The sequence below is a fragment of the Propithecus coquereli genome, unplaced genomic scaffold, assembly GCF_000956105.1.
Source record: "Propithecus coquereli isolate 6110/MARCELLA unplaced genomic scaffold, Pcoq_1.0 Scaffold26, whole genome shotgun sequence".
NCBI classification, from domain to species: Eukaryota; Metazoa; Chordata; class Mammalia; order Primates; family Indriidae; genus Propithecus; species Propithecus coquereli.
Window position 1 is genome coordinate 6,751,589 of NW_012148174.1, and position 25,706 is coordinate 6,777,294.

The window sequence follows — 25,706 nt, forward strand, 5'->3', positions numbered from 1 at the left end:
AATATTATAATATGGTCAAATTGTGCTTATGACTTACATTTACACACCTAGAGCCTGTAATGTAGTACCATTCACTAATTATATTGTAATTTTATTAATTGTATTGAAATGTTATATTCATTTCATGTTTATTTTCATTCTGTGGTTTCATCTAAGGAATAATATGTTCTCATGTTATATCTTTTCTGTCTCTCTCAGAGCAATACTATATGACAGAAATAGTAGACAGTATAATTTTAAAACATGGGAGATGAGAAAGTGCAGTTTGAAAATGATAGAGGTTTTCCTAACTTCAATTAGATCACAAATATCTAATTTGTTTCAAGTTGTTTCATACTGATCAGGGAAAAAAATGCAGATCCTTTTAACTATATCAATATAGGAAATAACAGGAATTGAAATATTAATAGAATAAGTTATCTCCATATAACTCTTTAAAAATTGGAATTAAAAATAAGTTTTAACAATGGTTTAGCTAAATGCATTAGCAAGGGAAAAGGTATAATATCTTTAGAAAATTAATGATAGATATCAATTTAAAATACCAAATATTATAACTACTCATTCTTTTTGTAATATATTTGAAGAAATATAAATGTGGCAATGATACTGATGGTGAAGATTATGATTATAATAATGCCAGCTAACACACACTAAATGCTGATTATATTTCAAGCATTGTTCCAAGTACTTTACATTTATTATTCCAACTGATAATTTAATGTGAGACAAATAATCTCTCTTCCCCCAATGGCTCTCCTCTCTAGATCTCAGAAGATATCAAATACCGTCTACAGGATGCAACATAAAATCGTTACCTCACTGGATTGGAGGTGCTGTCCTGGATACAGTGGACCGAAATGTCAGCCAAAAGGTACACTTAATATTAATTTCATAATAACAATTAGAAGCATACAAATTCTGAAGTATAAGTAACTGATTCCAGTGAAGAAAAGAATTGCATGTTGCCTTTTGAACCAAGGTAGATTAATATGTAGGCAAACTACTAGGACCATTACCTTTTTAGAGTTTCCTAACTTGGTAGCTATTGTAGCACCCTAAAATCTCATAAGCTATTCTTTAATTTCTCCCCCCGTTTTTATGATGGTTTTATATGACGAGTCAATGGAGATTTGACTAAATATCCTACTTATTCTTAATTATATGCTATTGAGGCATGTCTTATTAAGATATCAGGAATACTAATTTTATAGTTTTAAATAAATTATTATTAGAAGTGACTCAGTGTAGGAACAAGACGACCCTCTAGTTTCATTTCAGTTCAATTATTTGAAATAATGTGCATGTGAATGAAATTCAATATTAAATAATATACAAAGTATGTCATGAATAATTCTCCTTTTTTGTATCTTGAGGGAGCCATTTTTTTCAACTGAGATTTTAAGGATTTTCCGGTGGCAAGGCTGATCAAACACATGGTAACCCACTGTGGCCTAACATCCATGTGACTATTATTTTGCTTTCAGCTTTAAACAGGTTTCTTTTGAAAAATAAGATATGGCATCAGCATACATAGTTTAAATGAATGAATATTATAGGAAAAGCCATTAGCAGTGGTGGGGAGTTCAATCAACAGTGTGAGAGACTGTGATTAAAAATTAATGTTAAGTGTGGAGAAACCATTATGATTCACATTAAGAAAAAGAAAGCATAATACAAAAGCTCTAGGAATCTTGCAGTTTAGTTAGGGATATTATATATGGTTTTGCTAGCCCATACAATGAGAATCTGTAGGCAAATTTCACTCGAATGCTGTTTGTTCTGGGTCTGGCTGAGATTTCAGCGATGTTATAAAAATTCAATACATTTCCAGACTATAAGATGAATATGTACTGCACTTATAATCAAGTAAAATAAACTTTTAAAGAAAATATAATGTGTACTAAAATATTTGGAAAGGAGTTAATTTAGCATATTCTAAAATGATCCAAATTCGATCCTGCTTTTCAAAGGACTTCTGATTTCCATGAAGGGCACAAATACACTCACAATGGTGAAACATATTTGTCTCTAGTTCATATTTGGCAAATGGTTAAAAATTCTGGGCAGTACTTAGAACTATATTTCTGAAGTCCATATTTATTATCTTATAGAAAGAAGGATATCTTGAGATTATTAATTCCTTCATAATAATTTCTCGAAGGTTCAAGTGTTTGTTTGCAGAGTACCTTTATAGAAATGTAGGATATTTATAACATCTACATGAATGTAGACATGTGGCAGGGAACAAAGTTCATAGGTCAAAAAATGTCACGGGCTCAGCTGATGAGGACTGCTGTTTCTTCTTGCTTCATCCTTCTGTACTTACTAATCAATTCTTTGTCATATGGTGAACTACAATATGCATAATAAGGAAAAAAACAGAACTCCATTATTATAAATATACACACAAGAAAGAAAGATTGGTTGACAGTTTTGACTATCTACCAGGTACTGTCATTCCCTTTTTTCAAAGTATTATGTGAAATATATAAATTGAATTCAAGTAGGTTAGCTTTGATTGTTTAATAACACCTTGTATTTTAATTGGAAGCAACCTTTGGATATCTTTTGTACTAGATTTACAAATCATTGTCTTCATGCCAATTGGCAAAAATGTCCCAGAACAGTTCTGATTATGATTTTCTGTCACAATCGTATAATCGAAACTACTCATTATTCAGGTCTCTGCTAATTAAGGTGTTGTTGAAGGGTCTCTTTTTGGTTGGAATCTGCAGTGGGAATAGTGATCTGATGGCAGATAGGCCCATTGTGTCATGTTGTCATACAATCAATTCTGATATAGCTTTGATTCCAAAAGAAACTTTTGTTGCTCCTACGATTCTCTATCCTATTCTTTGCTTTCACTGCAGAACATAAAAACTATTGAATTTTTTACTAGTGCAATTGATGCGCTGGTTGTATCAAGAACTACTGTGTCTCTTTTTCCTTTGAGCCATTCTTCATTATCTCTATCCTGGGGGTTTTTTTGAACATTTTTCCCTTCTGATGCCTACCCAATTACATGCCAAGTCCCCCTCACCCATTTTTTCTGACTTTATGTATGTGCCAACAATGTTGTTTATTCTCACCCAGGAGAGAAAAATTGTCTCCCCATAAGAATAAACAATGTTTCACAATTCTGTCAATGCTGTCTGATATGACAAGCCGCCCCAAATATGGCAAGAACAGTCAGGTTGGCTCATCCAATCTTTAAACATCCTCCAAGACCTCAAGCATTTGGAACGACCTGGTTATGGAGCCACCATGACAACTGCTTCAATGCTAGTCCCTCAAAACACCAAGAGATTATTTTATTCGTAGAAAATGTGTGAAGTAGTACATAAACTTCACAAATCCTGGCTTCCCCAACAAGTTTCCTTTCCACAGGCAAAATCAATTCCACAATGTAAAAATAACGATTTCCTTTTCATTTAGACTATAGTAGGGAGATCTTTTAAATTTACAAGAAGCATTAATAGATGAAGAATAAAATGGGGTTGCTAGCAACTATACTCTCTTTTACTTCTCTCCTCCACTTTCCTACCCCTCTTTCTTTTTCTTTCTCCCTCAGCCCCCATAGATTCATCCCCAGGCTCTTAGGAAGGGATGTAGCGACTTCAAATCTATGAGGCAATTCTGTCTGGTGTCTTGTTCCACAATACGCTGATCCACCATGCATACACTTTACCTGCAACTTAGACAATCAAAATACTGATAGTTATCATTCCAGATCACCTTATTAAAAACATTAGTCGGCCGGGCGCAGTGGCTCACGCCTGTAATCCTAGCACTCTGGGAGGCCAAGGCGGGAGGATCACTCAAGGTCAGGAGTTCAAGACCAGCCTGAGCAAGAGCGAGACCCCGTCTCTACTAAAATTAGAAAGAAATTAATTAGACAACTAAAAATACATATACAGAAAAAATTAGCCGGGCATGGTGGCGCATGCCTGTAGTCCCAGCTACTCAGGAGGCTGAGGCAGAAGGATCGCTCGAACCCAGGAGTTGGAGGTTGCTGTGAGCTAGGCTGACGCCATGGCACTCTAGCCAGGGCAACAGAGCCAGACTCTGTCTCAAAAAAAAAAAAAAAATTAGTCATACTATCAAAAGGAAACCAATTTTTCAAAAAGATAAGTGAACGGAACTTGACTGAGAAAAAAAAGAGTATTAAGTCTAACATCAAAGTAATAGTTTTGACATATTTTTCATTTGTTATGCCTTTTTCTCATTTCATATATATAATATTTCCACATAATGAGGGGTGAATCATCAAAGATTAGAGTGTACAAGAGTTTGGCATTCAGAAAGGGATCTAATTTTGTGACATGGTATTCAACACAGTTTTCAAAAAGTCAGTAGTAACATACCACTTAAACCTATTTTATGAAATTTGCAATAATGCACCTTTCCAGTAGATGTCTCTAAAATATTCTGAAGTAGAACGAGGAAATTGCGATTTGCTTTAATGACACAAAGGGCAGGAATTTAAATCCAAATAGCGTTAGATTATAGAGGATGAAAAACTTCTTTGCAAATCTGTTTTTAAAAATCCAATCTGCTTTATAGTTAGATCCTTTATGCAGAAAAAAAAGTATTTTATAAACTCGTGTTTTATAAAATTGATCACAGACATTATGAATGCTGAAAACATAGGAGCATGCACAGGTATTAAATAAAATAAACTGATCCCTACCATATGGTATGAATATATGACAAATATTTGGTTTTACAAATGCTGTGGAATAATTCAATAAACTATTTAAGAGCTACTGTAACTAATATTTTAAATATGGGGCCTCTCCAGCAAAAGTATTTTAAAATGTATTCCAAATAATATGAATTGAAAATTATAGTACTTAAAAGAGTAATAATTTGTATTTCCTGTATTTTTGCATATCTAGTTTTTCCCAGTGACGGTTAATGATTTCCTCTTTGAGAAACCTCCTATAAGCATCTTGCACAATAAAATTATGATACATTTAGTTAAGGAACACTGTGTACCTTAAGTCTTTGTTGCACTAAACTGCCTACTTCAATTTAACTAATAAATCTCAGTAAATCTTGATATATGCACTGAACATTCACTATGCAAGTATTCGCTTGATATTGCAGGATCAGCTAGAAATCTGTCTTCTCAAGCCATCCAGGAAGGCTTTCTGGTTTTGAGGGGGAGAGCGCAAGCATCCTCATTACTGAGTTGCCATTAATGACTTCCTCCATATGGCTTAAAGGCCTGGAAGGAAAACAAAAAAAACCTTGCAAATAAAACCTGTCTAATTAAAAAAGAAAAAAAAAAAATCTACTAAGGAAGCTGTTGCTTTTGCTCTTGACATTTGCTGACCTTGCTTCTCTAAGTCCTTGATCTGCCAAGGTCAGGATCTTTTTTTCCATTGCAGGGAAAAAAAGGAGTCATTGTGTTGGGAGAAAAGGAAAAAAAAGAGTCCAATTTAGAAAATATTTTTCATTTTTTAAAAATCTGAAGGGCACGAAGATCTTTAAGGTTTATTTGACTTAAATGCCCTTCTGTCTCTGCACCTATCGCTTAGAAGGGACCAAGAAAACAAGACTTAGAAATCTGCACTCTATGGAACAAAGCAAAAGTCTGTGCTTAAGCGAAAGAGAAGATAGATTGCTTAGAAAATCTAGAATCTGTGGCAATCCTTGTAGAGAATGCATCTGGGGAGACGAAATGATTGCTAAATAAAAAACAAAAGAGCAACGATCAACGAGGCTCTTTATCACAGGAAAGTAACTGACTCTACTGTCAGAGATCCTATCATCTCTCTGCTGTGTCTAGTCAAATCCCATGCAGAAAGTTTGGGATGAATGCAAGTATTGAACTCCAGTCCACAAACAGAGCTAGGAAAAGATAACATAAACTATCGAATTTGTAAAACAGGCATTTCAAGTTCTTAATAGCCTCGGCAGGGACTTCATGCAATGAATTCCAGAGCAAAGAGGTTTATGTGACAATAGGACCTCAAGGATCTTTGTGTGACGCTTAATAGTTGTTTCTTTTACTGGGAAGTACAGTTTTCTAGCCTAGTTTCTAAAAACAATTAATTTAACAATAACTACAGCTAAATTAACTAAGAGCATATGGGAAGCTTTATGTGTGTAGAATGATTCTAGTAATTTCAATTTTAAATGATAAAAATTTCTAGCATTATTTGAATCCAGCATTTACATACCAAGTAAAAATAATCCACTGATATTGAAAATTGAGCTGATTTCATTCCAGAAACATAACTTAATTGTTCTACATTCAATTTATTTTTGATATTGAATTGATATTATTTTGATATTATACATGATAAAAGATGGTCCAGACTGATAGTTTCCCAATATCGTTAGATTACCTAGGACTGGGATTCTAATTGATGATTTTTTTTTTTCTAATTGATGATTTTTGTTTTTTCATCAGATTCAAAAAATTCATACTCATGATATCTGAAATAAATACTTTGAAATTTAAACTTTTGTCTCTTTTTCAGTGTGTTTTTAATAATGTATTACATATTTCTCAATTATAATTACGAAATAAACTATGCACTTAGAACAATTAGCATATACTAATAAGTATACTAAAGTAAGTACCAAATGATTCAGAAGTTCTAGCAACTACATAATCATAGGTAATGATAAATTGATCATTGTACTAAAACACTGAAAATTTTGTGACGTTCATGCAGTGCATGACATGGGCCCAACACAATGCTAATTCTGAAAAATAGTTTTCAGATGTTGCCACTAATAGGAATTCCATTCATCATGCATCCTACAAAATAAATCCTTTATTACGTACTCACAGTTAACTTGGAATAAGTTAATATTATAATTTTTATAACTAAGTTTATCAGTTATTACACTTTATAATGATGGTTTTGCCAACAGGTATGGCTTGATTTCAATGTTTTAAAAATTGGTAGACCATCTTGGTACATACTGGCTAAACATAGTCTTGGAGTTGGGGAATATGGAATGTTGCTGGATGGGAGTAAGGAGCAGTAGTCTAGTTTTTGGGTGGAAAGGGGATTTTATTTCTGAGACATTCTAAATTTGTCAGTGGGCTGTAGAACTGATGGCTGCAAAGGCAACCGGAACACTGTTCCTATGCTTCCATGCTCAGCGGTCCCTCTTCAGGGATCTTGTGTTGTAACAATAGAGAATGACAATATCTACATGAGTGAATCTGGAAGCTATGGAAAGCACCTTGCACCCCCACCTGACATCACTTACACTTTGTAATGGTCCACTTCATTATGGAATGATGCAATACTCAAGGTTTTCATTGGTTTGACTTTTAATAAATCATGTCTTGAACTTATGGCCTTGTTATCAACAGGCATGCTGTTTAAAAATCTGTGAAGATTGATTTCTGGATTGCAATTTTAGTATGAAAATGTTGGTATTTTCTGCCTTACAACAATGAATTTACCTGTTAGAATTAGAAAATTTAGCAATTTGTTCTAAATGAGTATTTCTAACCAGGGCCATGCATCGAAATCACCTGTGGAGTTTAAAAAAATACACAAGTGCCCAATTCCCCAGCATAGATCTACTGAATCAGAATCTCTGGTGGAGAAATGGAAAGAACATGGACACTTAATGTTTCAAGGTTTACAGGAACTTGTGATTTCCATCCATGCTGGGAAAACCAGTATCCAAAGGGATGTAAAAAAATAATGTGTCAGAAGTTAATGATAGAAAAGGAAACTTGAATGGTTACTTTGTATACTCCCAAACAATGTACTCTTTGTTTTCGCTTAGTTATATCTTCCTTGTAACAAAGTATCCATCCCCAGCAGTTATGGCGTTGCTTTTAAATGCACCTGCTGGTTTTCTCCCTATGATCTAGCTCAAAAAGTTAATCAGGGAAAGATCGTTTTTCATCTTGTTAAATCCACCTGTTCTTACTGCTATAAATATTTATAAATTTGTATCCTGAACATTCTACCACTGCTCAGAGAAACGGGAAATAGTTAAGGTGGGAAGTTGCTAAGGAGGATTTATCTTGACACTTTATTGCAATGGTTTTCAAACTTCAGTGTGCATTAGAATCACCTGGAGGGCTTGTTAAACCACAGATTGCTGCCCTGTTCCAGAGTTTCTTAAATGTCTTAAGAGTTTAAGTGTTTCTTAAGTTAGTAGGTGTTGGGTGGGGCCCCAGAAGTAGTGCCAAAAAGTCCCAGGTGATGCTGATACTACTGATTCAGATGCCCCAGTTTGAGAACCATGGTTTAACTTGCTAGTTATACTTGGGTAGATTTACATTTAAGCTGCCAGAAAAAAAATGCTATATTATACCAGCTAAGGAGGAACCATGATAAAAAAATTTATGTAATTATTTATTAGACATATTTGTATGAATTAATTTGAACTTAGGCTATAAGAACCTTATTTTAAATTTTTAAAATTATTTTAGAGATGAGGTCTCACTATATTACTCAGGCTGGCCTTGAACTCTTAGCCTCATTCACATGAGGCCTCAGCCTCACGAGTAGCTTATAAACATGCCCAGTTTATAAGAACCTTATTGCTAGAATTTAGCAGAAGTTTAACACTTTTCCCCACCTTCTTCAGCCCATAAGTAGTTATACTTTTCCCCAAGTTTTGATTGTTTTTGTCCACTAAATAAGCCAAAAATTACTCAAGACTTTATATAATATAGTGGAGGAAAAGAAATAAAAAAAAGAAACAGAATCAAAATAAAAATCTTGGACATGAATGGAAATTTAATTTACTGAATGTCCTGAAAAAGAAAGCAAAATTCAGTCTAACAGTAGAGACGAAATCAAATTAAAGTCAAATATATTATACTTTGTGTGGAGTAAGGGAAGCTTCAGCATTATTATCACAGCCACCTATGCCTTAGGGACCACAATTAACATGTGCCAGAGACGCGGTTTCATCGGTTCCTAATTTCACATGGGAAGATGCACAGTCAGACACCAAACACTTGTTTCCTCATGTCTGACATGCAGACTGCAATGGATACATTGTTCATTAGAAGTCTGCAAATTACAGACATATATTATTCAACGTGTTCAATATTTTTAATAAATCTTCCCTCTAAATTATTTTCCTCAGTGAAATACTATTTAGCCATTTAAAATATTACTCAATTCATGGAAAATGGGAAGCCATTCTTTAGCAGAGTCAGTTTATCTTACAAGAATTTCTATATGTCTGAAATTTTACTGAGTTGACGTGTTGATCTCCTCGAAATATGCCTATACTAGTTGACCTTCACTTTTACTCCATTTTGAGACTATGTATTTTTTAAAAACCTGAGAGCAACTCATTTAAGTGGCACTATGAATTAAAGAGCTATATTTTTCAGTAAGAAATGTGTAGGTCTCCCTTATTTCCAAGTAGATCACCAGTTGGAAATTGCCTTGTTAAACAATCAGCCTTTGTGGCCGTCCACTTAAAAAGCTGCTCTAGCTTTTAACACAGTGGATTTTTAAAATCCTTTCAATTATGCAGGCAGTTTACATCTGCTAGTTTACACAGCTCCCCCAAACTAGCATCCATTTTCGCCCAAAGGAGGCCTGAATAATTTTATTCTTCCAAGACAGAATTAGAGTTGTGCACTTCCAACTCCAATTGGTGTCATGTTGCCCTATGGTTGGGGGCGGAGCAGCTTACTCTGCAATCATCCCAGACCATCATGCTTCAGTACACGGGAAAATGAATGTCAGCCACATTACTGCTCGGGACTGGAAAACACAAGGCAGTCCTAGTGCTTAACTCTCTCTCTTCTCTTTCTGCTCCTATCCAGCCCAGGAACAGCAGCAAGTGATACACACCAACCAGGCTGAAAGTCACGCAGCTGTTGGCAGAGGGTCAGCAGAGCAGCAGCAGCAGCAACAGCAGCAGCAGCAAGACTGTGGTGACTCAGGTCATAGTATTGTAATTACTATCATCTCTAACCCAATTGTTGTCAACACTATTTATTACCATTTCCAAACAAGAACTCTCTTAGCTGTCACACGTTTGAGGGTGACACATTAACATACCTCTCAATTCTTATCTATTGGTGCTGGATGGTGGGAGAAATTGTAGATGAGCCGTAGGTTCCCAGGCTGAAAGGACCATGCATTAACATAATTATCGAAGCTCTGTGTGCAACCACAGGAGAGTAACAATGCTGTGATATTAGATTGTAAGGAAATCACAGGTTTCCAAAAGAAAAGCAAATTTTGTCCTCCAAACAGGAGGATCATAGAAGAATGTTGATGTGGAAGGAAAGGCTTGATCATTTGAAGGGAAGTTGGAAGGCTCTCTTTCATTGGTTGATAACAGATCATTGAAGGGTGTTGATCGCTAAGAAATTGTGGCTAAGAACCAACAAGAGCCTCGTGTTGATCCAAAGTTGGCATGTCACATATTTTCTCATATTTCTAACATAAATGCTTTTTCATTTCATTTAGACTTTAGCTCTTAGAAACATAAAGTTGATTACTGCTAAAAACATCTAGTCACTATGTTTGGCATAGAACCAGTCATACAAAACAAGACACTCAAATTCAGAAATGTGACTTACAGGGCTCTCTTTAAGAATGCAGGTGAATATGCCTTAGAAATTGTATTGTAATTTATTAAGGGATTGGAATTCAGTATCTCTATAAAATACTATAAAATTTCTGAATTATTGAAATGTATATGTAAATGGATAGAGAGTATCATTGCTATATAAAGTGATCATAACTAAATTCAAAATCTTTATCTCTTATTAAAGAATACCTCAGTAAACATCAAAATTCTCAGAATATAGTTACAACTACATGCATATATGTATATATATGTACATACACACACACACACACACATGCACACACACACACAGCAGCACATTTTTACTGCTGGGGCATTGGATTTGGAAGCCAAAGATGAGCCATTAGCTGAACAACTTCAAGCAAATTATTTTGGTTTTCTGACCCTCCATTTTTTCATCTATTGAGAGCGTAACAATAATTCTTTGAAATTTTTTTAAAAAAAGACTGAAAATTCTGGGCAAAGTCAAAACATTTCAGAAATCTAAGATATTATAAAACTTTTTTTTTTTTTACAAATTTCTACACTTAAATAGTCTTAACATTCAGTTGCCATTTGCTAAGTGAATATAGTCTATTTTTCAAATATATTGGTGCCAAGATGGTTATTTGAAATACCTTTAAATTTATGAAATTTGAGTGGTTTTAAAGCTGTTTTTAATGGTTCCAGTATTCTCTCCTTCTGCGTGCAGCAGTGATGCAAAAACTGACTGATCAGATGAACTACCAGGCAACAAAACTGACTCTTCTGCAGAAGAAGATTGATAATATCTCTTTGGCTGTGAATGACGTCAGGAGCACTTACTCCTCCCTGGAAGGGAAAATCAGTGAAGACAAAGGCAGAGAATTTCAATCTTTTCTAAAAGGTAAAAATAAAATAAATTACTCATTCAATTAAGACAAAAAGCAAATGATTCGTTTCTCTTTCCTCACATCACTTTGGGATCTTTGCTTCAGATTAGATGGTACGGAAATTTATGACAGATAATTTTTGAATGAGATATTTTTAAATCACTAAACTTCTGAAATAATTTTAATTATCTAAATTTTCTTTACTATAGATTCCAATCATTGACTGAATATTCCATCTGGTTGATTGACATTATGTATCTAGTTATAGTCTAACCTGTATTTATTTCTAGTTAAAATGAGCCATACTTAATTTACTTCCATTGTGGGATCCAGTTCAGGAATAAAGATGAGGTTTATCCATCAAAACCATCACCTTTATAGCTTTGTCTTTGTACCAAATGAATTAAAATCAAGATGCTCAAACAATACATCATACTATTTTTTATAAATTGCTCTTTCACAATAATTTTTATATAAGTCCCTCATGCATGTTAAATACTTTTAAGAACTTGCTTACAAAATAGAGACATGTAGAACCTATATGCATTTTTATCCTACAAAGATCTTTCTTGAATAGGCTATATAGTAGCCAAAACTCATTTGGCAATATCCTATTGTACAGACTTTCCTGTTTAAAATGCGTTGCATTATGTTGCCTGTATTTTACACTATAGTTATTGCCTCTAGTTTGAATTTGAATGGACATATCTTCCATTTATGTGTGCTTCATAGCTAGATACTGTTCATGTAACTATATCTCAAAAACGTATGTTTTGTTATTTTTCCTATTTTCTGTCTTTGTATGCAACAGGTTTCTTTTTCACATGTTTAAATACTCATTTGCTATTCTAAATAGTTCAGAATAGTCCAGTACCCTTTTCCTTTTGTTTTTCTTTTTTCAATGCTACTTTTAGGGCCTACCCCAGTCTTGGCTTATGATTAGTCTTTGCTTTCTAATATTGAAGATACCAGTATGTGTATCATTAATGGCTAATTTTCTCTTCTCTTTTTAGTAAAAATTAACATCATATTATGATAATCAGGTATATCTTGAATTTCTGTTTTCCTTTGCGGTTGAGTTAGTTTTACAATCCTCAAACCTCTCATTATTATTATTTTATTGTTATTATAAATGATGGCTAAATCTTATGAATATTACTTCATTTTTCCTCACTTAAGAATCTCATTAAGGTTTTTCTCTGCAGTCAATTTATTAGTTTTTATAAGCTCAAAACATAGGCTCTGAAACCTAATTACTAGAAACCTAATAACACAGTCATGAGCTAACATCAGGTATTATTTTCTAAGGCACAAAGCCCAGAGCCATTTATTTTCATATAAGACTAAGATTAGACCTAGAATTACAGCTTCCAAGGGTGTATGACTGAAGTCAGAGGAAGTTCCTTCATATCTTTTGTCCATAGAACCTTAGTTTTATAATTCTAGTATATTCTACTATATTCCACAAGTGATTTTTCCTCTCTGACTTCTTATTTAAGGAGACGATTACCTATTATAAGTTATCACAATTTCTAAAATTTCATAAGTAAATATATTCACGTAGTATTTTCATTATTACATGTCATTGTGTTTAGTCTCAATTATTTTTGTCTTTTTAGGGATGTCTAGAGTCTTATTTAAAATCATTTATTATTTCTTTCTTTAGGTCTAAAATCCAAAAGCATTAATGAGCTGGTAAAGGACATAGTAAGAGAACAATTTAAAATTTTTCAAAATGACATGCAAGAGACTGTAGCACAACTCTTCAAGACTGTGTCGAGTCTATCAGAGGACCTTGAAAACACCAGGCAAATAATTCAAAAAGTCAACAAATCTGTGGTTTCAATAGCAGTCCAGCAAAAGTCTGTTTTAATGCAAGAAAATAGGCCCACTTTGACTGATATAGAAAATCTAAGGAATCACATCGTGAATGTAAGGCAAGAAATGACTTTTACATGCGAGAAGCCTATTAAAGAACTGGAAATAAAGCAGTCTCATTTAGAAGGTGCTTTAGAACAGGAACGCTCGAGAAGCGTTCTGTATTATGAGTCCCTCAATAGGACTCTTTCTAAAATGAAAGAAGTACACGAGGAGCTTTTATCAACGGAAAAAGTATCAGAGCAGAAGAACATTCCAGCTGTCGAATCAGTTACCACTAATGTCACTGAGCACGTGGCTACTCTGCATGAGACTATGAAGAAGCAGGGTTTGATGATGCTGCGAATGTTTGACGATTTGCACATCCAAGACAGCAAGATTAATAATCTCACCATTGCTTTGGAAATGGAGAAAGAAACGGTCAGGGGTGAATGTGAAGTCATGTTATCTAAGTGCAGAAGTGATTTTAAGTTTCAACTCAAGGACACAGAAGAGAATGTACAGGTGTTAAACCAGACGTTAGCTGAGATCCTCTTTCCGATGGACGATAAGATGGATAAAATGAATGAGCAACTAAATGATTTGACTTATGATATGGAGATCCTTCAACCGTTGCTTGAGCAGGGAGCCTCACTTCAACAGACCATGACACATCAGCAACCAAAGGAAGCAGTGGTTACAAGGAAAAAACTAGAAAATCTGACTACTGCCGTCAATAGTCTGAATTTTCTTATTAAAGAACTTACAAAAAGACACAACTTACTTAGAAATGAAGTACAGAGTCGTGGTGATGTCTTAGAAAGACGTATCAATGAATACGCCTTAGAAATGGAAGATGGCCTGAATAAGACAATGACTATTATAAATAATGCTATTGATTTCATTCAAGATAACTACGTGCTTAAAGAGACTTTAAGTACCATTAAGTATAATCTCGAGGCCCGTCATAAATGTACCCCAGAAATGGAAACTGTTTTGACATTTATTTCTCAATTCCAACGTTTAAATGATTCTATTCAGATTTTGGTCAATGATAATCAGAGATACAACTTCGTTTTGCAAGTTGCTAAGGCTCTTGCAGATAGTCCTAAAGGTGAGAAACTGAGTCAGTCCAACTTTCAAAAGATTTATCAAATGTTCAATGAAACCGCTTCCCAAGTGAGAGAATACCAGCAAAATATGAGTCATTTGGAAGAAAAGATACTCTTAGCCACTAAGATTTCTGAAAATTTTGAAACTCGGTTGCAAGGCGTCGAGTCAAAAGTGACCCAGACGCTCATACCGTATTATATTTCACTTAAAAAAGGCAATGTGGCTACAAATGAGAGAAATCAGAATCTTCAACTGCAGGTATTAAATTCCAGATTTAAGGCACTGGAAGCAAAATCCATCCACCTTTCAATTAACTTCGCTTTGCTTAACAAAACTCTCTATGAAGTCTTAACGATGTGCCATAATGCTTCTACAAGTATGTCAGAACTGAATGCTACGATACCTAAGTGGATAAAGGGTTCCATGCCAGATATTCAGCTTCTCCAGAAAGATCTGACAGAATTGGTGGAACCGATAATTGAAATGAAAACTCAAGCTGCCCTATCTAATTTAACTTGGTATGTAGATCGATCATTATCTGGAAATCTGGCAAATGTTGTCAAGTCTCAGAAGCAAGTAAAATCATTGCTAAAGAAACCTAATACACCTAAAAAACCAACAGTGAACCTTACCACTGTCCTGATAGGCCGGAATCAAAGAAACACAGACAACATTCTATATCCCGGTAAGCTAATACTGAAAAATAACTTTTAACCTCTCTTTATTTAAATGATATTTAGTAGATCTGTACAGTTTAGCAAGACCGTAAAATACAAAAGGTGCGTATGTGAACTTGGGTAGATAGTCAAGCCATGCAAAAATCACTGACATATTCGAATCTGATTCTAACTTCCGGGAATTTAGGTATCAATCCAAAACAAGTATGTCTAGTATAAATATTTGGCTATATGTTTTTTTACTTTTTCTGACTAGACCTCTATAAAACAATCAAGTTTGCTCCTATAAAACAGTTTTCTTTGCATAAATTATTAAAGGAAACTAGTAGACAATGAGATCTTTGGTCAATAAGATAAGACTTATTATTCATTCTGGCATGCTGACACAAGGTCTGGTATGCAATCAGAGCTCAGTAAGTATCTGTTGAATGACTGTCTGACAATGAATGTCCAAGAATTAGATTTGAGTAGATCTCAGAAGGCCATGAATGCCAAGCTAAGGCACTTAGACACAATTTTATAAAGAATGGGATGTCTGTGAAAATTTGTAGCAGTAGGTTGGTTGTGGTAAGAACTGTGGCTCAGAAGCATGAAGCTAGCAGTAATGTGTAGCATGATTGCAGAGAATGATATTAGGATACCAGTTAGGACATTATTGACTGAATGTTGGCAAGAGCAGTAAGAGTAAGATCTAAAGTAGAGGTAGTTGAAACAGTAGAGAGATATGAGGAATGTATAATCAACAGAAACAGAGGATTAGTGGAAAGAGTAACGATCTGAGAAACATCAAATTTTGATTCCAGTCCTAGTTGTATTACTAAGTTTTTGTCTTAGTAGCTTTAGGTGAAAGTTCACCTCTTTGGGTCTCAGTTTCTTTCTTTTAAATGGTGAGATTGCAGTAGGTGATTTGCTGAAGTCATTAGTATAAATATGTTAAAGACTGTATCATCGTGAAAAAACATGAGCTGTTCACAGCCTGAATGTGAATGTTTGGCAGAAGAGACAGAGCTAGAATATTCTGAGGTTTTGAATTTGAGAAATGAGAGGATAATGGTACCATTACCAAATGTAAACACCAAAGGAAGAACATAAATTGGGGGGAAAGAGGAATTCAGTGTAGTACACATAAACTGCATAATAATATCTCTATATGAAGGAAGTGTTTGTGAATATATTGGGCATATGAGTTATATTGAATAATCTTTTCAGAATGAGAATAGCTACTGATTTTTACGAAAACAAATGGCAGTATTTTTCTCATATGAGTCTGCTGTTAAATTATATGCCCATTTGTATAAATTTTGTATTTTATTGGTTTTTAATTGCAAGAGGATGACCATTACTCTAACGTGATCTGATTCCTCATATTTAATCTCTGAATGTTTTAATAATATTAAAAATCACAGAGTATTGTTGAATTCTCTCCACTATTCACAGAGTTGAATTGTTGAGTATGTTTATTTATGACTCCCCCCAAGTTAATCTGACTTAGGAGAACCAATTTTACCTCTGTGGGAACACAGAACAAACCATTTAGACTTACATATTTCCCAGAGAAAGGCAGTATCTCAATATAATAATTTTAGGAAAAATAATGTGTTCTTTTTCCATACTATTTCAATCCTTGATCTTCATGTGGGAACTTACAACATGAGCTTCACTGAAGCTCTACAATATGTGTGATCATACACCAGACAAGCTATGTCCTTTTTCTTCCTAAACCAAAAAATATGTATAGGATCTGCTCAGTAAGTATAAAGTTTAAATAGCCTCAAAATTAATTGAGGTAAAAAAATTTCATAGCACGTAAGAACTTATAAACTTTGATAGCATAAAGAATACATATTAGGACCTTATAAAAATTGTATTTAGATATTTATTATGATTGACTCAATATTGGATTTAATAGGCTAACAATAGGAAGTAATTCAGTTCTGATTCTCTTTTTTCCAATGATTCGTTGATAAAATTGCTTGATGTTTCTTTGTTTACTGTGAGGAGAATTTTTTATGTACTTATCTACCAAAATGTATAATTAATTAAAAGTTCTTTATTATATCTCAGTAAAGATACCAATAACAACGTCAAGGCAACAAAAATATATTGACCTAATTCTACATGCAAGGTAGGTATCATTCTATTCAGGTCCAGCAACATAATGTGTGGGTCCCTTTCAAGTGGGTGACAGGTGTGCATGGCCGTTAACCTGGCCCTGCTTCTGTGGGCCAGAAAACTGGTGGTGAATTAATATCTATCTAATATTATAATAATATAATATTAGAGACTATTTATTAACATTTATTATATCCCAGACAGTGTACAGATTATACAGTATTCACTATTTCATTTACCAATACCTATGAGGTAGGTATTATTATTCCTGTTTTCCAGATGAGTAAAATAACCCTCAGAGACATTAATTAAAGTACCCTGCCTAAGATCATTCAACTAGGAAGTGATAGAGCCTGACTCCTGGTTGACTGGACTTGGGGTTCAGTCCTCCACCACTATCCTCCAAGAGATGGTCGAAAATGTTCTCATGCCTTTGTCTTTCTGTTACTGTTCCATGTGTCATATGTTTCCAGAGTCTGGCTGTATCTGAATGTTCCATATGGCCAGAGTTGATGTTCCTAGGGAGTTTTCTTTCTTGAAGATCCAAATACTGACAAATTGTTTCTATACCACGAGGAATCAAAGGTGCTACTTTTCAGTTTGGCTCTTCTGTGACATGGCCAGTGGGTAGTCATTGAAAGTCACCATCAGTTATTCACAAGGTCTTCCTTTGACTGATGCAGAAGGAGGGCAAAATGTAAAGCATCATCCCTGTCACTTCCTTTCGAGCCATTTAGTTACGCTAATTCTGATTCCTCGTAGGCCATTGCTGATAAGCTATTCTGGTTCAATGGCTAAATATTTGATTTGTTTCTAAACAATATTCTAATAGACACCAAGAGGTTTTTATTTCATCTTTGAAGATTTGTTTGTGCAGCAATTGGCAGACTTCTCCCTGCAGAGAGACGTTGGCTGCTTGCCCTTCCTAGAGCAGCTGAATCCTGCCTCTGCGGAAATGTCGGCATCCCCACTACTGAGCATGCGCGCCGCCTGCTTGGGAGCCCCTTGACTTTTTATTTCAACCGTTTCCCTAATCTTTGCCAATTTAGCTCTCCTTAATAAACCTCTTTCATTCATAATTAATTATATACTCCTAAGAATGATTACATTCTATTAAACATTTGGTAGTGTACCAAATACTTTTAAAAATTATCATTATTGTGAATATAAGCAACTTAAAGAAGAAAAATAAGGACCTAGCGACTACTTAACTGTTTTATATCACTTTAAAGTCATTTCTAAATTTGGTGACTGTGCATAGAGGCAGTTGTGATGACTAATGAGCACTGAATTTGGAATCATAAACCAATGTATTTATTTATAATAAGTCATGGACCTGAGTTTACGTACTAAAATGTGGTTATTTGGGCAAGGACTTGGAGACCAGATATACCTATAAAATGGTAAGAAAGGCAAAGAAAGGAACCTAGAACAGAAGCATCTGAAGCAGGAGCAGACACGTGGCTGAGGCATCTTGGACAACCAGCAGGCACTATGAGATATCCTAGAAGGCAAGCTGTGTGTAGTCTCAAGAAGCCGGGGCTACTGTAACAATAGGAGCAGGCACAGACTCTCGATTAGACTACAGTGGAGCCCCCCTCCAGATGCATGACCTTACAAAGATACTGGAATAAAGGGCAGAATAGCACTCTTTGAAATGACTCAAAGAACAAGAGCAAGGCAAGGAGAAAAATGTAATTCTCATCCTGAACATAAAATAGAAGGCAAAGCCTTGGTCCTGAAGAATCAGAGTAGAGTCAATAGCAATGCAGAGAAAATCCATTTTTTCTGCAACTTCTTAAATTCTCCTCTCTAGCACAGGATTGATCTTTGATTTATAGACAGGGCTGAGTCTATAGGTGAGTGTGACTTTTTTCCCATTTGGGAGAATTAGAATTATAGAGCTGATCTGGTTACATAAATAATTCAGTGCTCCCCAACTCCACTGCACAATTGATTCGTTCTTAGAGAAACACATTAATTCAACAATCTCCTGTGAGTTGATCACTATGTTAGATTCAGAGAATGTAAAAATAAATGAAGCCAATGTTTTGATATAAAGAACTCACATTTGTACAGGTAATGGAGAAACATTAATGTTTCTAAAGCTGAGAAGTAATGAGTTAAGTTCTAGAGTGATAGCTAACAGCAAAAGAAAGGGTTTGATCACCTATTCACATAGTGGAGAAATGACATTAAACAATTGTGGGCCAGTTTGAAGTATTTGTTAAAAGATATGAGATACATGAAATACTTTAATACTTTTCTCAACGAGGAAAGTAATTTCTAGAATATCACATAACATATATCAAAATAATTCAAATAAGTTTCTAATTACATAATTAATATATGAATATATTTTCTTTGCAAAAAATTCTAATAATAGAAGCATACAATTTGGTCAAATTGTATGAGAATTTCAATTACACAGATATGAAACATAATGTACATAAAATATGTGTAGATCTTACTTCGTGAGAAAAATATTAAACAAAGCAAATCAGTTCCAATTTAAAAATCGTCACAATCACACAATTTCAAATGAGTGAATTGTAAACTATTTACACTATTGCCACAAGGTGGCACCACAGAGGTTACTGTGGGAAGTAGTAGTGTAAGGGCTATATTCTTCCTCTCTTTTTTCTACATTTACATAATTATGTATATAACCATATTCATACTTTGAAATTTTCCAAATAAATGAAATTATTCTACATGTAATGTCCAAACTGTAACTTACTGTCTTCAGTAAAGCAAATATGTTGGGATCTACCTCATTCTTTAACTGCTGCCTAATATTCCTCAGTGGGAATATATTGTCATTTATTCAACAAGTCTTGTATCAGTGGCCATTTGAGTCTTTTAATTTTTCACTAATGCAAATAATTTCATCCTTGAAGAATTATCTTTGTGTACATGGACAAGTATGCCTGAGTGTATATATGCAGCCAGGAGAAATGTCTGGCTCCAAGTAAATGAACCTTTTTAATGCTGATAACTATGGTCCTATTAAAAGGTCTAATGACAATTTAAGCTTCAGCCAACATCATATGAAAAGGCCCATTTTCCCTCATGTTGCCACGACTGTTTTCTGTCTTTTTAAATGTTGCCACCTGATAACGAAAATATTATTGTTAAATTTATTATTTCTTAATTAGTAGTGAAGTTGCATATGTTATAAAACTTTCAGTGAGCGTTTGTGATTTTTGTTCAGTGATTTGCCTGCTCATGTAATTTGCCCATTTTTCACTTTTTTAGGAGAGGGTGTTTTTTTTTCCTTTGGTCTTATCAGAGCTTTTCATATGTTATAGATATTACTCATTATATTGTTATGTCTGTTAAAAAATATTTTCTCTTAATTTGCCACTTATCATTGAACTTTAACAATGGTGGCTTTCGTTGCAAATACATTTTAATTCTTACGTGATCAAAAGTGAGAATTTTTTTTCTCTTATGGCTTGTTTTTGTTTTGTTTTGCTTTTAAAGAGCTTTTCAAAATGTTAAAGCTCTGCAGAGATATTCTTCTTTATTTGATTGTAATACAATCATATGGTTTTTTGATCACATGTAGTATTTTTGTACACATGGAATTTGTGTTTTTATAGACATCCAATTGTCTTAGCCCCATGTGTTGAATAGACGTTTTTCTTCTCCAATAATTTGAAACATTACCTGTATCATGTACCTGTTCCGAATATATATATAGTCCTGTGTCTAGATAATTCTATTCTGTTCAACATTTGATCAAAATCTTAACATTTCACGCAAATAAGTGCAATGAATTACAGAATTCTCCCACTTCACAGAAGAGGAAAGGGAGATCAGAGCTGAGGGATTTTACATGAAGTCCACGTTGATGACCACGTTGACGCCTGGGTTTAGGAACCCATTTTCCTTATCTCAAATTCAGTGCTTTTCCTATTCTGCTACAAACTATGATTCGAGATCAACAGGAAAATAGGTCACTTTATTCTCCTTTATCTTGATTCTTTTTCAGTAACAGAGGAGTATTCAGGCTGCAGTGGGTTCCCGTGCCAGAACGGGGGCACGTGTATAAACGGAAGAGCTAGCTTTACCTGTGCCTGCCGACACCCTTTCACCGGTGACAACTGCACTGTCAAGCTGGTGGAAGAAAATGCTTTAGCTCCAGGTAAAAAAGTATTTGCATCCTTGGGTTTGCTCAAGGTCATAAACAGAAACATGTTTGAAACTATTTACGAGTGAATATTTCAACCTGCTTAACCTGGATCCATGTGAGAATTAATTCCTTTACTTATGAAACTTACTGAATAACGTACCCAATTTACAAGTGGAAATGTCTTTTTGTCAGACAGATTCTTATTTACATGCACTTATTGAAATTTTCAATATTGGTATACTAGGGGCAGTTCATGGAAAATTCTAACCCCCATACTTTTTTCCTCTGGCTCATCCTTGAAAGAAAATACAGGTGTATATTAATATATCCGACTGGTATAAATTCTTTCTCCTGAAACAAGTTGTTACATAAATACACCTTTGATTCACGTCAGGTATGGTCATTTAGATAAGGCTTTAATCCGTGCTTAGCAACGCGTTTTCTGTGAAGGTTAAGCTAATAGTGCTATTTTGTCCGTGTGAGGACTGTTAGAACGTGCTCAAATGTGTTAAGTAAAACAAGATGCCTTTTTGGTCCATTTAAATTCATAAGCATTGGTTGCTTGAGATTTACTTCGAGAGTGCACCATTTCTGCTTTTCATACAGGAAAACGTGCAGCATTTAAAATACGTTCTCTTTAATGACAGCAAAATTTATGTTTCAAATCAGGCTTTTCTTAATAATATCCTGTATAATGAAGAGTAAATTTTTTAGTCTATTTTTAAATCTCAGCCTTTGTGAGTACACTTGGCATTAATTACAGAGAAAATTGCTTTTGTCTACTTTTCTACAGTGAATATGGCTTTATTTGGTTTTCGTTTTAGCCTCTAGAAACTGCTTGACAAGGTGTTGGAAAAATTGTTTCTACATCATGTCAGCTTCAATTCCTGCAAGGGGCTTTAAAACATTCTGGCATACCATAATAATCATGGAGTGCTTTGAATGCCATTATCTCTTGGGAGATCAAAGCAACATGCAAATTAATCTTTGAGGCATTTCTATAAGGGAGGTATCAAATGTTATTTTCATTTTCATTCTATCCTGATCTAAATGGAGAAACTGAGGCTCCAAGATATAAGTGATTTAGGGTAATTCCTCCAAGAAAAGAGGCAGGCAACCACTCGCATATACCCTTGTTAAATTTGATAGATGACCTTTTTCCTTCTGCTAAGCCTTTTCGTAACTGAGAAAAAATGATAAAGATATAAAGAAAGACAAAATAAGATAAACACATCAAAATTAACTCTTGCCATTTTTTTTCCTCTAACAGATTTTTCCAAAGGATCTTACAGATATGCACCGATGGTGGCATTTTTTGCATCTCATACATACGGAATGACTACACCTGGCCCCATCCTGTTTAACAATTTGGATGTCAATTATGGAGCTTCCTATACCCCAAGAACTGGAAAATTCAGAGTTCCATATCTGGGAGTGTATGTTTTCAAGTATACCATTGAGTCTTTTAGTGCTCATATCTCTGGATTTTTAGTGGTTGATGGAAAAGACAAGCTTGCATTTGAGTCCGAGAATATTAACAGTGAAACACCCTGTGATAGGGTTTTGACGGGGGATGCCTTATTAGAATTAAATTATGGGCAGGAAGTCTGGTTGCGACTTGTAAAAGGAACAATTCCTGCCAAGTTTCCCCCTGTCACTACATTTAGTGGTTACTTATTGTATCGTACGTAAGTTAGTATGAAAGACAGACTATCACCTTCATGGAGAAACAGCCAGTGTTTTTATTTATCTTTGCATTCACATCTGCTGTGTTTTGGGTTTTCTACATAAAATGAAAACCAAACTAACTCCTTTTTTAATCTGAGTAAAGTTGTATGTTTATTTCATAAAATCATTTGGATATCTTTTCAATAGCCTGTATATGAAGGAATTCTTTTTGCTCCTAAAGAAATGTAGTGGCACAGAAAAAAAAAGTGAATTTGTTAGCATAACTATTCCTATTTTTGTTCCTTCATTTTAAGTCATTTCAATGTAAAGTAATATTATAAAATGGCAATCACACAGTATTATTACAGTATTCTTTTCAATAAAACACAACTTCTGTTATTCCCTCTGTATATAAATATATAACATACATTTCCTAGATTCACAAATTCAAATAAATTACTCAAAGACTGAAAAGTACTTTTTTAAACTTTTGTTTTTCCTCTTTACTGTTGAGTTGTTCAACTTTGCATACTAAAATTTTCATTTGGAATCAAAGTTAAGAAAGTTGAATTAAAAACTTGAAATATGCTTAACTATTGTTCTTTTCCTGTAATTAGAGGATGAAGTAGAAATCAACACATATTTGGACATTTATACCCAAGTCTAAGGATATGTAAGTGGATCCATCATACAACATCTACGGGGAAAAATAAAACCTTTTTCTAATAAATATCCTTCAAAGGCGATACATGCAGATCTGCCCCTATTCTTATAAGGGGTAAGTAGTAATCTGTGTAATATTACAATTTTAGGGGTGCTCACTATGTCCAGGTTCTCTTCTAAATAATTTACGTGTGATGTCTCATTCCTAACAATAACTCTTACAAGGTGGGTATTATTACCGTTGTTTTTATACTTGAAGAAACTAAGACATAGTGAGGTTAAGGAATGGACCAAGGCCCACATCAGATGAGGACTGAGGCGGTATTGGAATCAGGCCGTTATCTTCCCCAGAGCCCAAGTCCATCTTTTGCTATATTGCCTCCCACAGATATACCAACATTTATTTAACTAATCCCTTATCAGTGGACATTGAAGTTATCTCCAAATCTCTATTATAACAATATTGTTGTAGTGAACATTCTTAAAAATACAATTCTTACATATTTGACAAATTATTTCTGAAAAATAGATTCCCATAAGTAGTAATAAAAATGATAACAAAACATTTTGGTATGGTGAACATTTTTTGTGAATTAATTTGTTTAATGCTCACTGTAGCCTGACAAATTATGTATTAAACTATGAAATATGTATTACCTGTTATCATTCTCTTTTTGCTCATTAGAAAGAGGCACATAGAAGTTAAGTAATTTTTCCAATATTATAGCAAATCCTGGAGAATTTCTGAAACAAAGGAAAAACATACTTTTCAATTTTTATAGGTACTATCCAATTGCTTTTAAAAATATTTGTACCAACCTGTAGTTCCATCAATATGAATAAGAGTGCTCTTCATCCTCCAAAATCCTCTTCAAAATTCACAATTTTTTAAAATATTGCCAATCTTAAAAGTGAAAGTACTATTTATATAATAGAGGAAACTTGAAAATTTTTCAAATTTGCCAAAACTTGAAAACATATGTCCATACAAAGACTTGTATATAAATGTTCATAGTTGCTTTATTTGTAATAGCTAAAAACTGGGAATCACCCACATGTCCAGCAACAGACAAATTGGTTAAGCAAACTTTGATATATCCATACAATGGAGTACTACCAAGCAATAAAGAAGAATCAACACACTGCAACACGCTAGAATCTCACCATAATTATGCAGAAGAAGATTTCAAACTGCATCCTGACAAACCTTGGTCAATCCTGCAAAGAACTCTAAAGTGAGTATTGTCCATTAGAATATCCCAAGGGGAGTCATAAGTAACTGGCCGTCATACCCCAGTTTCACTCAGTGCTACATTCAGGCTGCCAGAAAAGAGTGCGACCTACAAGCTGAAAACTGGAGGCTGATTACTGACAATTTTGATCTTGTTATGTACAAATGTGTCATTTTCAAAAACATTTTGAAAAGTTTTGATAATTTCTTCAGTCCCTGCCTAAAAATTCACTCTACTCTAGAATGTTTTTGATTTTATTTCTTCAAGTAATATAGATTAAAATATAGTTTTTGCTTTCCAAATATGCTTTTCAACATGGATTTTGGTGATTTCAATGTATCACTTTTCTTTCATATTACCGGAACAGAAGGAAGTAAATCCTTTGACAATATTCATCATTGTAATGCCCAATTTAACTTATTTATTTTGTAATTAGTTAATTTAGAACATTTAGCATAAAACGATACTTTGGTATTTGGGAATTTAATTATTAATACTATTTCTTATTTTTTGTACATATTTATAGAATATACAATCAAATACCAAACTGTCACCAACAGCCTAGAGGCATTACAGCAACTTTTAAGTTGCTATGAACTTGTTTGGCTATGTTTTCAAAAGCCCCTCAATATAATGTAAGAAAATTCAGTAATGGATTTCTAATTGTCATGGTCAAACTTACCCATGTAGAAAAAATACAGCACTGGAATTTTCCTTGATTTCTTCTATGAAGATAGCTGACTTTCCTGGATATTATTTTATAGATTTAATTTCAAAGCCTTATCTCTCACCATACCTACCTGCCCAGCCAGCTCCCAAAGTACACCAAGTCCTA

General features: G+C 34.2%; 1 protein-coding gene across 1 annotated transcript in view; it reads left to right on the top strand.

The window, feature by feature from the left end:
* Positions 1 to 23,037, top strand: part of MMRN1 (multimerin 1) — a 44,151-nt gene extending 21,114 nt beyond the window's left edge. Inside the window, exons 3-8 of the mRNA XM_012647174.1 lie at positions 768 to 874; positions 9,785 to 9,904; positions 11,252 to 11,425; positions 13,078 to 15,066; positions 21,174 to 21,320; positions 22,579 to 23,037. Of these exons, the coding sequence (XP_012502628.1) occupies positions 768 to 874; positions 9,785 to 9,904; positions 11,252 to 11,425; positions 13,078 to 15,066; positions 21,174 to 21,320; positions 22,579 to 23,000 (2,959 nt within the window). The 3' untranslated portion in view covers positions 23,001 to 23,037. The remainder of the gene's footprint in view (positions 1 to 767; positions 875 to 9,784; positions 9,905 to 11,251; positions 11,426 to 13,077; positions 15,067 to 21,173; positions 21,321 to 22,578) is intronic.
* Positions 23,038 to 25,706: the final 2,669 nt, after the last annotated feature.